The following is a 12,432-nucleotide window of genomic DNA, read 5'->3' as shown; positions in this document are numbered from 1 at the left end:
TCTACTTTTAAAGAATTTATTAAAGATTCTCCGACTCATAATATATTATATGTAAACAAAAAACCATTAATTTATAATTTTTGTTACAAATTTATTGCAAAATGATATTAAAAAGCAACGACCTGGGGGTCAAGAAGGGACCGCCAAATTTTTATTCTGTCCATTTTTTATTAAAACTAAAATCACAAAATAAAAAATAGTGAAATGGGCCGTAGAAATAGAATAGGCCTGTAGTGATGGGCCTCAGGCCATAAGTCATCTTCTTGCTTGTTGTCTGGCCATTGGCCAGCAACAGCAAAGCATGATCCTCTTATCCAAAGGGGGTATGAGTGTCTGTTCTCATAAATCATAATTTCTTTCCAAACTTGATAAATCTCTAAATTAATCAAGATGTTGTCAATGTCTATTCATCAGGGCATCAAGATCAGTCTCACTTCATCCCCATCTTTGCCTTCTCAGAATCCCAATGTTGGATTCTTGAAAACCCCATCTTTATTCAAGATTCATAAACCCTCTTCCTCTTTCTGCAATAGCTCCACACCACTCGTTCAAAGATTTCACAGACTATCTGTTTCAGCAGCTGTTCAAGAAGCCATTGATGAAGAAACCCCATTACCTGCTGCTGTCCCTGATGATCAAGAAGACCAGGTCTCTCTCTCTCTCTCTCTCTCTCTCTCTCTCTATATATATATATATATACATACACATATACATATGTCAAGAATCAGCATTTCGAATTCACATCTTCATATGTAGGGTTTTGTTTTTGTCAATCACATGTTAAGAGAAAATTAATATAATATATTTTCATAAATGTATTAATTATATCTTCAATTTTAACTAAATATATGGATAGTAATTTTGAGACGAGATGGAATATATATATATATATATATATATATATATATATAGATAGGGTTGGGTTTACGTGAGACAAGTATGTGAAGCTGTGGATTTTTTTTACGTTTACAGTGTTTTCGCTGAGAGGTTGCAAGTGTAAAAAAGTGGTATAACAGTCTCACGAAAACAGGTTGGTCTTATATGATCCCAAGTCTATATAGCATGTGGTTACTTTTCATTTGTAAGCAATTATATCCATTCCCATTGACCTCTTTATAATAAAAGTGGAGCCCTTGATCACTCCAAAAAGAGCCCTTTTTATGAGATGGGGAAGATTCTAACATATACACAAGAGAAATGGTCAAAGTCTAGTTGATATGAGACTCCACAATAACAGTTATGGATCAACAAATTGATGATCATGTGTATTTATATTACGATGTTGACGTGAGTTAAAAACATGCAACATTAGGTGAAATTGGATGTGAAGAGTGTGGAGAAGCCAAGGCTAGTGTTGAAGTTCATTTGGATGGAGAAGAACATAGGGCTTGGGCTTGACCAAGTGATACCAGGGCATGGCTCCATCCCTTTGAGTCCTTACTTCTTTTGGCCAAGGAAAGATGCTTGGGAAGAACTCAAGACCACTTTGGAAAGCAAGTCTTGGATATCTCAAAAGAAGATGATCATTCTCCTCAATCAAGCCACCGATATCATCAATCTTTGGCAACAAAGTGGTGGCAATTTGACCTCTTAATCAATTTTGGACAAAACGCTTATCAGTTGTTTGACTGCTTTTTATTTATTTATTGTTGAATGTAATTTCCGTTGCAAAAGTGATTCATAACCTATAAAGAGCGAAGTTGTAAGCATCATTGTGTGCGTGTAAACTACGTATGGGAGCTTCAGCCAAGATTAAAGACGGGCAAAGTGAGAGACCGTAATGGTCAAGATGGTTCCTAGAATGAATGGTCTTTGGCTAATAATCGTGTTTAGATTACTTGTTGATTCAATATCACTTGCCAAAAGTCCCATCTATATACTAATTAAACTCCCAAATGCATAATGAAGTCCAATTTTTTGTCAATTATATTTAAATCCAGTAAACACAACACTAATAAAATGTATCTATACTATATTATAAGGTATCTGACAAAAACTTTTAAAAATCATTTTTTATACATGAAATACCGTTTATTGATGGATATTATTTAAAATTTAAGATTACAAGTAAATTGTGTTTAAATGCAATTTATTAAAGTTCAATGCTTGAATTCGTGTAACTAATTACAGATAAACATAATCAATATTTCATTTTAAATATAAAAAATCTAAAATATAATCAAGATAATCATTGATATTTAACAGTTAATTTAATTATTACCTTTATAAAAAATTATATTATTAAATCAAAAATAAATTACTTCTTTATTGAACATGAATTAAATTATAATAAAAAATTGAATTAAAGAAATTACAAAAAAAAAACAAGGACTTTTAAATAGTTAATTTGATACTAATATTACTATATTTTTTTAAATTTATGATATCTTCAAATTTATATTTTATTCAAAATAAAAACATTAGTGCTTGTTCAAAACCACATAAATTCGTATTATAACATCGACAGAAACAAAATAAAACGAAACATTGAAATCAAAATATTGAATTGTTTTATATTGAAAAAAATCAAATTATTATCCCAAATTGGTGAACAGGTTATTAAATTTGATTGGTAGTTAATTAGGGATTGTTTGTTTACTTCTTAATAGTTCTATTAAGAGGCAGACTCTGAATTGTTAAGATGTGAATCTTGTTTGGCAAAAAAAAAAGTCTTTCTTAATGGTTCTAAAACCTTCTGAATGATTTTGTATCATGTGTCTCCTTAACCATTAAGCGCCCTAATTTAATTGCAAACAAACACCAAACAATTATCTTTCATTTTGCACTATATCATGAGTGCCTCTTAATTATTCTGCACTGAACCATTCAACAACTGTCAAACAGTCTTTTAGTTAATATTACTCTTATGAAGAAAAAATAGTTAATATTATTAATTTCATTTTCTTTCAAGTATTATTGATACGGCGTCGCATAGACAAAACAGTTTCTTTCTTCGGATATTGGAGCTCCACCCACCCGAATGCATTGGGGCGTGGGTCATGCTTTCACTTCAACTTTTCGTCAGTGAGGTGTTTGAGGCGTCGAAGTAAAACTTCCCGCGCTCTCCATCTTCTTCGACGGTGTAAACCCTGTATCGACACGATGGCTCCCAAATCCGATAGTGCGGAAGGTTAATTTTATATATCAATTCAATATCTGATTTATTATTTCATTCACAAGTTTTTAAACTGTGCGCTGTTGTATAATTTGCAGGAATCGTGCTTAACTTCGTCAATGAGGTAAAATTTAATCTTCGATCTCAATGTTTATAGCTACAGATGTGTTAATCGAGATTTTTAGAAGCACTATTATGGAGAATTTAGTCTGCATCTTTTGTTTAGATTTATTTTCCATGACATGGTTTCAAAGAAGTTGCCACTTACAAAAGAATGTTTTAGTTTTTGTATGGGTGTCGTCAAATTTCCTAGTTGAGGTGGAAGTATTGTGAATTCATGATATTATCAGTTTGATTTTCGAGTTATTTTCTTTCCTGACAACGTAATTGTGAGGCTTATGTAGAAAGACTTTCATGATATTTTTAACAAGAGTTGTTCTTCCACATGGACCATTTAGATAGTGGACATTATCATTTTTACCAATAAGGCTCTAAGGTAGCTCCACTTCCACTCTGTAACTGCAAACATGACAGTTTGACAAGCTTATTTTAGAGAGATCCATTTAAGATATGACCTTTTTTTGTACTTGTGAAATCCAGCTTGTATTATGTTGACGTTAAAACCCCATGAATTAACTACTTGCATTTCAACGTTATCACATCACCTGTAGGGCTCCTATCAAAATAGCCAAAAAGATAAACAAAGGGGCATACAAAGTAAAATTTATTGGAAGTAAAGATTTACCACTAATACACTTAAAGGTGTAAAACTTTGAAGGAGGACCTGTGTGCCTTCATATGAATAAGGTTTTGTAAATGAGCAACCTGACCCTTATAAGATGAGTTCCTTATTTTTCTTCTGGTTTCATTTCAGCTAAAGGGCCAGGCATTCCCTCTAAATTCTAGATCGTTCTCTTTCTTATCAGACTGATATTTAATTCAAGAACATCAGAAGGATAAAATTCTTCTGTTTATTGTACATACAACAGCTCTTATGAAGCACAGTTAAAACTTGGAGATACTATGTTTGGAATATAAGGTGTCTTACAGTTGAATCATATTCACATACTCTGATTCTAGACGCCATGTTTTACAAGGAAACTTCACCATAAAGTCTCTCCCTCCAAGTTAACGGGAGGTTGTATTTGTAAACAGTTGTACCAGTAAAAAGTTCATCAATTCTGACTCTAATCTCTTGTTGATGCTGTTGCTTTCTACAGCAAAATAGACCACTGAATTCTCAAAATGTGGCTGATTTCTTGCAAAAATTCAACCTGAAAAAAGCTGCCATACAGAAGGCTCTCGATAGTCTTGCTGACAGTGGACGAATATCATTCAAAGAATATGGCAAACAGAAGATATATCTTGCTAGGCAAGATCAATTTCAGATCCCAAACACTGAAGAACTTAATCAGATGAAGGAAGAAAATGCCAAATTACAAGAGATGCTGGAAGAACAAAAAAAAGCAAACAGTCAGCTTGAAGGAGGTACTCTTTTCTAAGACTCTTTATCTTGTTTTTAAAGCGATAATGTTGTTAAAACCACAGAGAAGCCATCATTCTGGTTTTACTCACATACCAACTCAATTTCATCATTCAGGTATGTGATACATTGACATGGCCTTTGGTCTAAAACCAAACCAGTAGGAAAACATGATATTTGGAGTTCATGAAATCACCGAAAAATAAGTCTAAGATGAACAATGGGAAAATATGCAATAAGAAACTAGTCTAACAAAGAAAATCCTCACCATGAATCCCAAATTGTCACTAACATCTAAGAAAGACTTGATTTTCCAATTCGGCTCATAAAGAGAGAGATTTCTAGTTGCCTTTGTTGCATTGCCTCCTCTCTCGTATATGCTCTACTTTGAATTTTAGCCCCACTTTATAAGTTTATGATCTGTGAGGTTCTGTCTCTTTCTTTTCTTTTCTTCTTAATCTATATTGCCTGTATTTGAGGTCAACAGTTCAAGGATGCGGTCAAGAGGGGGTAGAAGCACCTCTGGTTCTTAGGCTTTATGAATGCAATGCCACTATTTCACATTTGATATACATTACATGATAATCTTTTTTGTGCAGAGATTAAATCTCTACAATCACACCTAACACTGGAAGATATACAGTCCAATGATGTTAAACTAAGAAAGCAGGTTCTTGAAATAACTAATTTGACCTCCTTTATCTTGATATGCTTCACTTATTCATGGTTTTTTTACGAGCATCATATAATTGTATTAGGTTAAGGAAATGGAAGAGAGATTGACTAAATTACGTGGAGGAGTAACCTTGGTAAGCCCAGAAGAGCGAAAGGCTGTGGAGAAAACTTACTCAGATGCAATCAGTCAGTGGAGAAAGCGGAAGAGGATGTTCAAAGATGTCTGGGATGCTATTACTGAGAACTCACCCAAAAACCCCCAGGAGTTCAAGGTTTTGTATCTGTAAAAAACCTTTTGTACAAGTGCTTGTTGTTGCAAATATTATTCTCTAATGTGATCTACTTGTGCAGGAGGAACTTTGCCTTGAATATGATGAAGATATCGGTGTGAGTTTGCAGATATATTCTACTCTAATGCCACATGGAAAGAAGCGTCCTAGGGGCTAGTAGCTTCTATATAGCATTGTACACGTATAAATGTATAAGCAAGTAGAGGTAAATCAGATTGATAAATTAGTAACCTCGTTACAGTTTAAATTGTTAACGATCTTGACTTTGATATTCAATTAGTCTTTTCGTATATCCTGGAAACTGGTTTTTGAGGATATGAAAAAGCTTATACAGCTTTTGGCATTTGACATTTATATAAATAAAGAGGTGACAGAATCAAACATTTTATACAAAAAGTCACATGGATATGCAGTACAGAACTAACAAGAGTTGATTAGTTACTACTAGTCACATAAAGCTTGGTCTTCTGAAAAGAAGTTTAATTGATTCTTATTAGTTGAATATATCATGTATGAAATTAATAGACTACGAAATACCCAGCATAATTTTAAAATTGTAAATCGCTACCTTTTTTCAGTTGATATAATTGTATTCATACATCAGAAGAACATGTTTACTTTTTAAGTATCCTTTCAAACTTTCTAGTAAAGCTATGACTTGGGGCGGGGGGGGGGGGGGTATATGTATTAATCCTTTCTCAACTCAACATTAAAAATTGCCTATTTGCTTGTTAGCTAGCATTGACATCACTTATTTTGGTCCACAAAATTACTCCATTTTGTTGGATAATTTAAATACATGACCAAGAGTCAAACACTTAAATTTAGGAAGATAGGAGTATTATGGAAGGGTGTTGTTTCTTCCAATTTTGCTTATAGCACATCCAATTATCTGAATTTTGATCAGTTCAAAAGCAATTTAATTATTTAACTATAATGAGGATCAGAAGACAAGAGTCAGAGAAAGCAGCTTTTCTACAACCACAGCTTACGCTCCACAGTCAAAAGTAGATACCTAACCAGGTAAGTACAATTAGTTATTTATCAGGCTTGATGCTGGAGTATTCCTTTTTTATTTACTAGAGTGTGACTATGTTTATAACCTTGCTTGTGAGTCTGATGCAAGTAATTTGATTTGTTAGCATCATCATGACTGCTGCCTAATAGAAGGATTCTGTATTCAGATGTTTCTGTAGCCAGGATCATTTTTTTACTGTTCGTGTTGTAGATTACCAAGTCTATAATCATTTTTTACATGCAATATATCACATACACTTAGAATATCATTCCAACCACCGCACTTGGCTCTTTGTTGCTAACAAACCATCATTCTTGCAAAAAAGAATACTATAGTTGGTAAGAATGAGCGGCTCTGGATAAATTCTGGAACTATTTGGCACATCACTTAATTGTCTGATGCTGCTTTTGTAATTTTGCAAAAACAATGGTTTGTTTGGAAGAAGAAAAACCAAGTACGATGGATCAAAAAGCTAAATACTTAATGGATAAATATGTTGGTTTTACAAAAGGTTAATTAAAGTGGAAATCCTCTTTCCCTTGAAAACCATTAAAGAATTATGTGAAAAAACCATGATCCAGATGGATAACCAAACCCAGAAATGAAAGAAACCAATGTGCATAATCACTGAAACAGTTACAAAACTCTGATATGCTTGCAAGCTGGTTATGGGCTTATGGATCATAGATTCTTTTCTTCCTCAGTTCCTCGCAGAATTTAGCTTATTTTCTAAGTTTAGTTGTTGCACCTCCTGCATCATAGAACCTTCACCGTTTCCAGGTTTTCGTGCCTTGGGGTTAGCTTGATGCCTGAATGGGAATTGCTTATGAGATGAGGACTATGCATTCCTATTATGCCCTTCTGAAATATTGTAACCTTTAGCAGGATAAGATGATTCATTTCCATATGAGCCTTGTTTTGCATCATGTACTAGGCCATAATTCCTTGATGGAAACTCTATTTGTTCAATGTCGTAATCACTTTCATCAAAATACATCTTCTTCCCAAATGGCTTGCTCTGACCTCCATGGAATGACCTTATATCCCCTTCATCAGAGTAACCATCTGAATCTGAACTATCAAATTCTGCCACTTTCATGTTATATTTTGATCTTTCACCTTCAGCAGTCTCCTCATTTTCAGATTCGGAATAATATCTTGGAGTTGAGGAGCTTTTCTGGCATCCCATTTGACTGCAGTCATGCATGTGATGTTTTGACTTCATGGACTCAGAATTAAGCACCTTTCTGGCATAATTAAATGATTCCAAGCGGGAGAGTTTCACTGCTGCGCTGGCGGCAGCAGCTGCATATGCTGCTGATTCAAAAGCATCTTCTGCTGCATCAGTTACATCCCTGTACTTTCTCCACCCTTTCATTGACTCAGACAAACTCAAAACTTTTTCTATTTTCTCCGGCAAAACCATGGATGCCACCGCCTCCACTTTTGCTTCTGTATTAAGTTGACTTTGCTTCTTGTCGACAACCAGTTTTTTCTGCAGACATGGATTGATTCAAGATCATGAAAAAAAAAGCATAGATTCAAATTTTAACATCATATACTGCTCTATCCATGAAATTATCATTTGAATTTGGATTGTCTTCAATAAGGCAGTATCATAATTTCTAACCTTTCTGATCTGCGGTGAAGATTCCTCCAGTTGCAGAATGATACCATTCTCTGTGGCAATTCCTAAAAGCATCTTCACTCTGCTCTCCAAACTCGACTGCCTGGGAGACAGTTTTTGTATCATCTAGCGCCATATAAACAATTATGCTTAGCTGTTAGAGTAATAGAATCTCCATGTTATTTGATAGTTGATTATGATCTTTCAGCGTCTCTTACCTTTTGACCAACTCTGCAGTTGCTTCGTAACTCAATAGCACCATAAGCAAACTCCTTTCCAAAACGAGCTGTGAGAATTGCACGAATCTCTTGAAGCTCGGGGAACTCCCCACATCTCGGAGCTGCATACAACAAATTCGATGCTGCCTCTTCCAATTCATTTGGACAATGACTGTAGAAAGAGCCACATAAAACTTCAAGTAATGCATTATTCCTTTCTTTGTCTAACAAGTCTCAAAGTTAAAATTACCTATTTCACTATTATCATAAAATTCTATTATTTGCATAGGTATTTAGTTAGTAGTGAAACAGTTTGATAACCAGAAGTTAAAAGATAGATATTCCCAGAAAAATACATACTTTGCTTGCTCAATGAGGTTGATCCTTTGTATGAGCAGATGACAATCACCATGTATCATATCATATACATCTAGCATGTTCTGGTCCTTGATCACTTGTTCAACCTGTCACATGTATCCCAGTTATGACCAAATTAGTAGTTGCCAAGAACCTGAAAACCAACTATTTTATGGATTATTCATGATGAATAATGCTTAATAATCATCATATATCATACAGTTGAATAATTTTTATCATGAATATATATATATATATATATATAGAGAGAGAGAGAGAGAGAGAGAGAGATCTAGTACCCGAAGGAGGGCATGTTCATGGTGGTTAAGGTGGAGGAGTTGAATGATGTCGGAGCGAGAAATGGTGTGTCGAGCATTGCGATTGTTTTTGAGGAGTGAAAGGCGGGAGATAGCGAGGTTTAGAGTGGTTTTAAACTTGGAGGTCTTGAATTTTCTGCCAAAGAGAGCATCAAGCTTTCTTCCCATAGCTGCCTCTCCCTTTGTTTTTGTTTTGGAATGACAGGAAAAAACTGTGAAGAAGTTGAAGAATAGGAGGAGGTACAAGACAACAAACCAAAGCCAATAACAGACTTTTTATTGCGAGTGGCCAAGAAATAAATCAATCATAACTTGCTAAAATCTACCTTTTTGTTTACCAGTTTAACAGTTTGACCCTTTGAGTTCTAAAATATCGTTTTCTCCATGTACTGTTTGAATCCTCAACCTCTAATCTAAAGTTTTACCCAAAAGAAATGTTTTATCACATTTTCTTCGTAATAAATCAATGTTTCAGTGTAAATGAAAGAATATGAGACAGAGCACTTGCAAAACCCATTTTACCAATCGATTATCTTGCTCTTTTAAATTGTAATAATAGTTCAAGACCTACATAAATGAATACTATGATGGATTTGTCTTAGGGATGGACCCAGAAATTCTTTTAAAGGGTGGCACCATTCGACTATAAGAAAAAAACATAGGGAGAAAATTTCAAACGATGACACCGTTTGACTATAAAAAACAAATATACGGAATTTTTTTCAAACGGTGACACTATTTGATTAAAAAAAATGACACTAACAGGATTCAAGCTTGGGTCTAGGGTGAAATAAGAGTCTTGTAAACCAATTATACCAAATAAAACGTGTTCTCATTGTAGTTTCAAAATACATACGGATGACACATAACAAATTAATATGGTTGCATCTTTTACGAATCTAAATTTTTTTACCCTTCGACGGATGAATAATATGGTGGCACGTGCCATCTATACCACCAAAGTAGGTCCGTCCTTGATTTACCTTATTGATTCATTTCACTTGTAGAGTCACTGATATGCCAATAAATAAAATTACTAGTTAGTAAATTGTATATGATTTATTTATTATTTTATTACAACTATGTGGTGTTTCTCATAAATTAGTCAGAAATTAAAAATGGTTATATAGATATAAGTTTTATTTTTAAGTACGATGATAAATGAATAACTATTGTTTGTTAAATGGAGGTACAAAAAGGAGGAAACCTTGAGGGGGTTGTTTGCAATTTTGGCATGTTAAGCGTGTGATTGTGTTATAAATCAAACTCCGTGTAGACCTTGAAACGTACCCTCGTTTAATCCGTGGTCACAAAAGTGATTTTCGGTTTTAGGTATTTGTATTTATGATACAAATTAAAAGAAAAGACAAAATCATTGTCATAAAAAGATAGGATATTTTTAAGCAAAAGTTATTAATAATATTTAACTATTTAACTGATAAATTGTAACTTAAATAATCATGTACGGCTTATTCATATTCTCTTACAATTTTGAATGGGAACGTGTTATATGATGTGAACGAGACCATGTAATTATTTGGTTGAATCAAACCATTTAAATGTTTGACTGAATTAGACATCTTTCAATCAGTCAGTTTAAGAATACCAGAAACAAATGGTTGTGGTGATAAATCATATTACATTTATATCAGATCTTGCGTGTTAAATTATATATTTGATTTTTAATAAATACCAGTAAATGATTAAGTTTAATGATTTGTTTTTAAAGAATAAAGGTTCAAAAAGAATTTCTTTAATTTTTCCCTTTTTCAGAAATGATACATTTTATAAATGTAAATTGTTAACTATGTATTTCTAAATATGAATGGTTAAGATGTCAAAGTTAAAAGAGAAAAAAAGGTCAAGTCTGCTCAACCTTTATTGAATTCGACTAGTTCTTTGGTTAACGGGTTTGACCGAGTCTCTTAATTAAGTCAAATAAAATTAAGCTTATGCAATATGAATTGATAAAAGAAAATAATGGATAGTTTAAACATAACCCCATATGTTGCTATCTTATTAATGTTGGTGGTTACAACTCTCTTTTTGATGTGCTGGAAAGGACTTAAATTTGGTTTGTTTAAATACCATAATCTTATATAAATTTCAGATAAGTGTTATATTTTAACAGAGTTGGGTTTCGATAAAAATAATAGTTAAAGTGAGAAGTGTAATAAGAGATTTCCACACTTGGATTCACAAATAGAAGGCAATACACCAGATCAATCCCCGTGTCAAACACGATTCATTGATGTGTTTGAGATTAAAGATGATCAATGGCCCATATCTCTTCTTATACTTCTCATTTTAACTATCCTTCTTATACGACCCCTTATCTATTTCAACGTGAGATATTTATTAATAATAATAAATATTCTTTAGTAATAACAAAATGAAGAAAAGTTCTAGACCAATCAGTATTATCAATTTATTACTAAATAAAACCATAAATTATTGTATTAAATTTGAAACCGACAGCATTTAAAGTTTTTCTGCCGGAAAATAGGATCGAATAATATCGTAATTTTGGTTTAAGGTTTTGTTAAAAAAAGATTAATAGGTAACCCGTTATCATATTTGAGAACAAAATAAATATTTTAAAATTGAATTCCGAAGATTATGTCTTTTTTGTTGACCGTTGTCATTTCTATCTAAAAGTCCTTGTTAAGTTTGTTCGGTTGATATAATCAAAACCGAAATGAATAACATCTCGTTTGATTTAGTCGTTTAAACCAAACTGCTAAAATCATAAGAAATACTAGATCTTTTATATGGTTTTTTATTTCCATTTTTTTTCTCGATTTTATCCAACGGACTACTTGTTGTTTGTCTGATATAATGAATATACTAAATGTCAAATCAGGATTTCATTGTCATTTAAATTGATAAAATTACGGCAATAACTAAAAAAATATATATTCGATGTCATTTTCCAAATAATAATGTTTAGAGTTGTGAATGAGACATATACACCCAATCTAATACTTTGTGATTAAATCTTAATAAAAAGAGATTTTCGTTCTCATTTTAAAATTAAAATTAAATATCTATATTAAGGATATATCATCTTTGCGGGTTGTAATAAATTACTTTACCTGTACTATATTATAAAGCATTTGACAAAAATTCTTAAAAACCATTTTTATGCATGAAGTATTGTTTATTGATGCATATTACTTAAAATTTAATATTACAAGTAAATTGTGTATAAGTACAACTTATTAAAACTCCATTTTGAATTCGTGTAACTAACTGCGAATAAACATAATCAAATATTGGATAAACATCTCATTTTAAATATAAAAACCTAAAATATAATTAGGATAATCATT

General features: G+C 32.7%; 3 protein-coding genes across 3 annotated transcripts; 2 read left to right on the top strand and 1 right to left on the bottom strand.

The window, feature by feature from the left end:
* The first annotated feature begins 293 nt into the window (after window positions 1-293).
* On the top strand, window positions 294-1,820 carry LOC112525203 (30S ribosomal protein 3-1, chloroplastic-like). The gene is made up of 2 exons (XM_025135216.1): window positions 294-648; window positions 1,313-1,820. The coding sequence occupies exons 1-2, from the start codon at window positions 391-393 to the stop codon at window positions 1,592-1,594; spliced, it is 540 nt and encodes a 179-aa protein (XP_024990984.1). The 5' UTR covers window positions 294-390; the 3' UTR covers window positions 1,595-1,820.
* Window positions 1,821-3,041: 1,221 nt separating this feature from the next.
* Window positions 3,042-5,853, top strand: LOC112525613 (homologous-pairing protein 2 homolog). The gene is made up of 6 exons (XM_025135805.1): window positions 3,042-3,130; window positions 3,214-3,239; window positions 4,336-4,603; window positions 5,198-5,268; window positions 5,357-5,545; window positions 5,625-5,853. Exons 1-6 carry the CDS (start codon window positions 3,103-3,105, stop codon window positions 5,718-5,720), a joined length of 678 nt encoding a protein of 225 aa, XP_024991573.1. The 5' UTR covers window positions 3,042-3,102; the 3' UTR covers window positions 5,721-5,853.
* Window positions 5,854-7,042: 1,189 nt separating this feature from the next.
* LOC112525498 lies at window positions 7,043-9,289 on the bottom strand. The gene is made up of 5 exons (XM_025135651.1): window positions 9,083-9,289; window positions 8,787-8,890; window positions 8,427-8,598; window positions 8,212-8,334; window positions 7,043-8,076 (listed from the first exon to the last, which is right to left on the bottom strand). The coding sequence occupies exons 1-5, from the start codon at window positions 9,266-9,268 to the stop codon at window positions 7,420-7,422; spliced, it is 1,242 nt and encodes a 413-aa protein (XP_024991419.1). The 5' UTR covers window positions 9,269-9,289; the 3' UTR covers window positions 7,043-7,419.
* Window positions 9,290-12,432: the final 3,143 nt, after the last annotated feature.

The sequence above is a fragment of the Cynara cardunculus genome (assembly GCF_001531365.2).
Source record: "Cynara cardunculus var. scolymus isolate 2C chromosome LG 13, CcrdV1, whole genome shotgun sequence".
NCBI lineage: Eukaryota > Viridiplantae > Streptophyta > Magnoliopsida > Asterales > Asteraceae > Cynara > Cynara cardunculus.
The sequence above is the reverse complement of the archived record's forward strand: the minus strand, read 5'-3'. Positions and strand labels throughout refer to the sequence as shown.

What these genes read in the sequence shown, in the direction of transcription:
- LOC112525498 (XM_025135651.1), bottom strand. Translation starts at nt 9,268, where the DNA reads ATGGGAAGAAAGCTTGATGCTCTCTTTGGCAGAAAATTCAAGACCTCC. An exon ending in ATGAACATGCCCTCCTTCGG is followed by an intron (nt 8,891 to 9,082) that starts GTACTAGATCTC and finishes TACATGTGACAG; the next exon opens with GTTGAACAAGTGATCAAGGA. An exon ending in ACTGCAGAGTTGGTCAAAAG is followed by an intron (nt 8,335 to 8,426) that starts GTAAGAGACGCT and finishes ATATGGCGCTAG; the next exon opens with ATGATACAAAAACTGTCTCC.
- LOC112525203 (XM_025135216.1), top strand. Translation starts at nt 391, where the DNA reads ATGTTGTCAATGTCTATTCATCAGGGCATCAAGATCAGTCTCACTTCA. An exon ending in CTGATGATCAAGAAGACCAG is followed by an intron (nt 649 to 1,312) that starts GTCTCTCTCTCT and finishes ATGCAACATTAG; the next exon opens with GTGAAATTGGATGTGAAGAG.
- LOC112525613 (XM_025135805.1), top strand. Translation starts at nt 3,103, where the DNA reads ATGGCTCCCAAATCCGATAGTGCGGAAG. An exon ending in AAACAGTCAGCTTGAAGGAG is followed by an intron (nt 4,604 to 5,197) that starts GTACTCTTTTCT and finishes TTTTTTGTGCAG; the next exon opens with AGATTAAATCTCTACAATCA. An exon ending in AAAACCCCCAGGAGTTCAAG is followed by an intron (nt 5,546 to 5,624) that starts GTTTTGTATCTG and finishes CTACTTGTGCAG; the next exon opens with GAGGAACTTTGCCTTGAATA.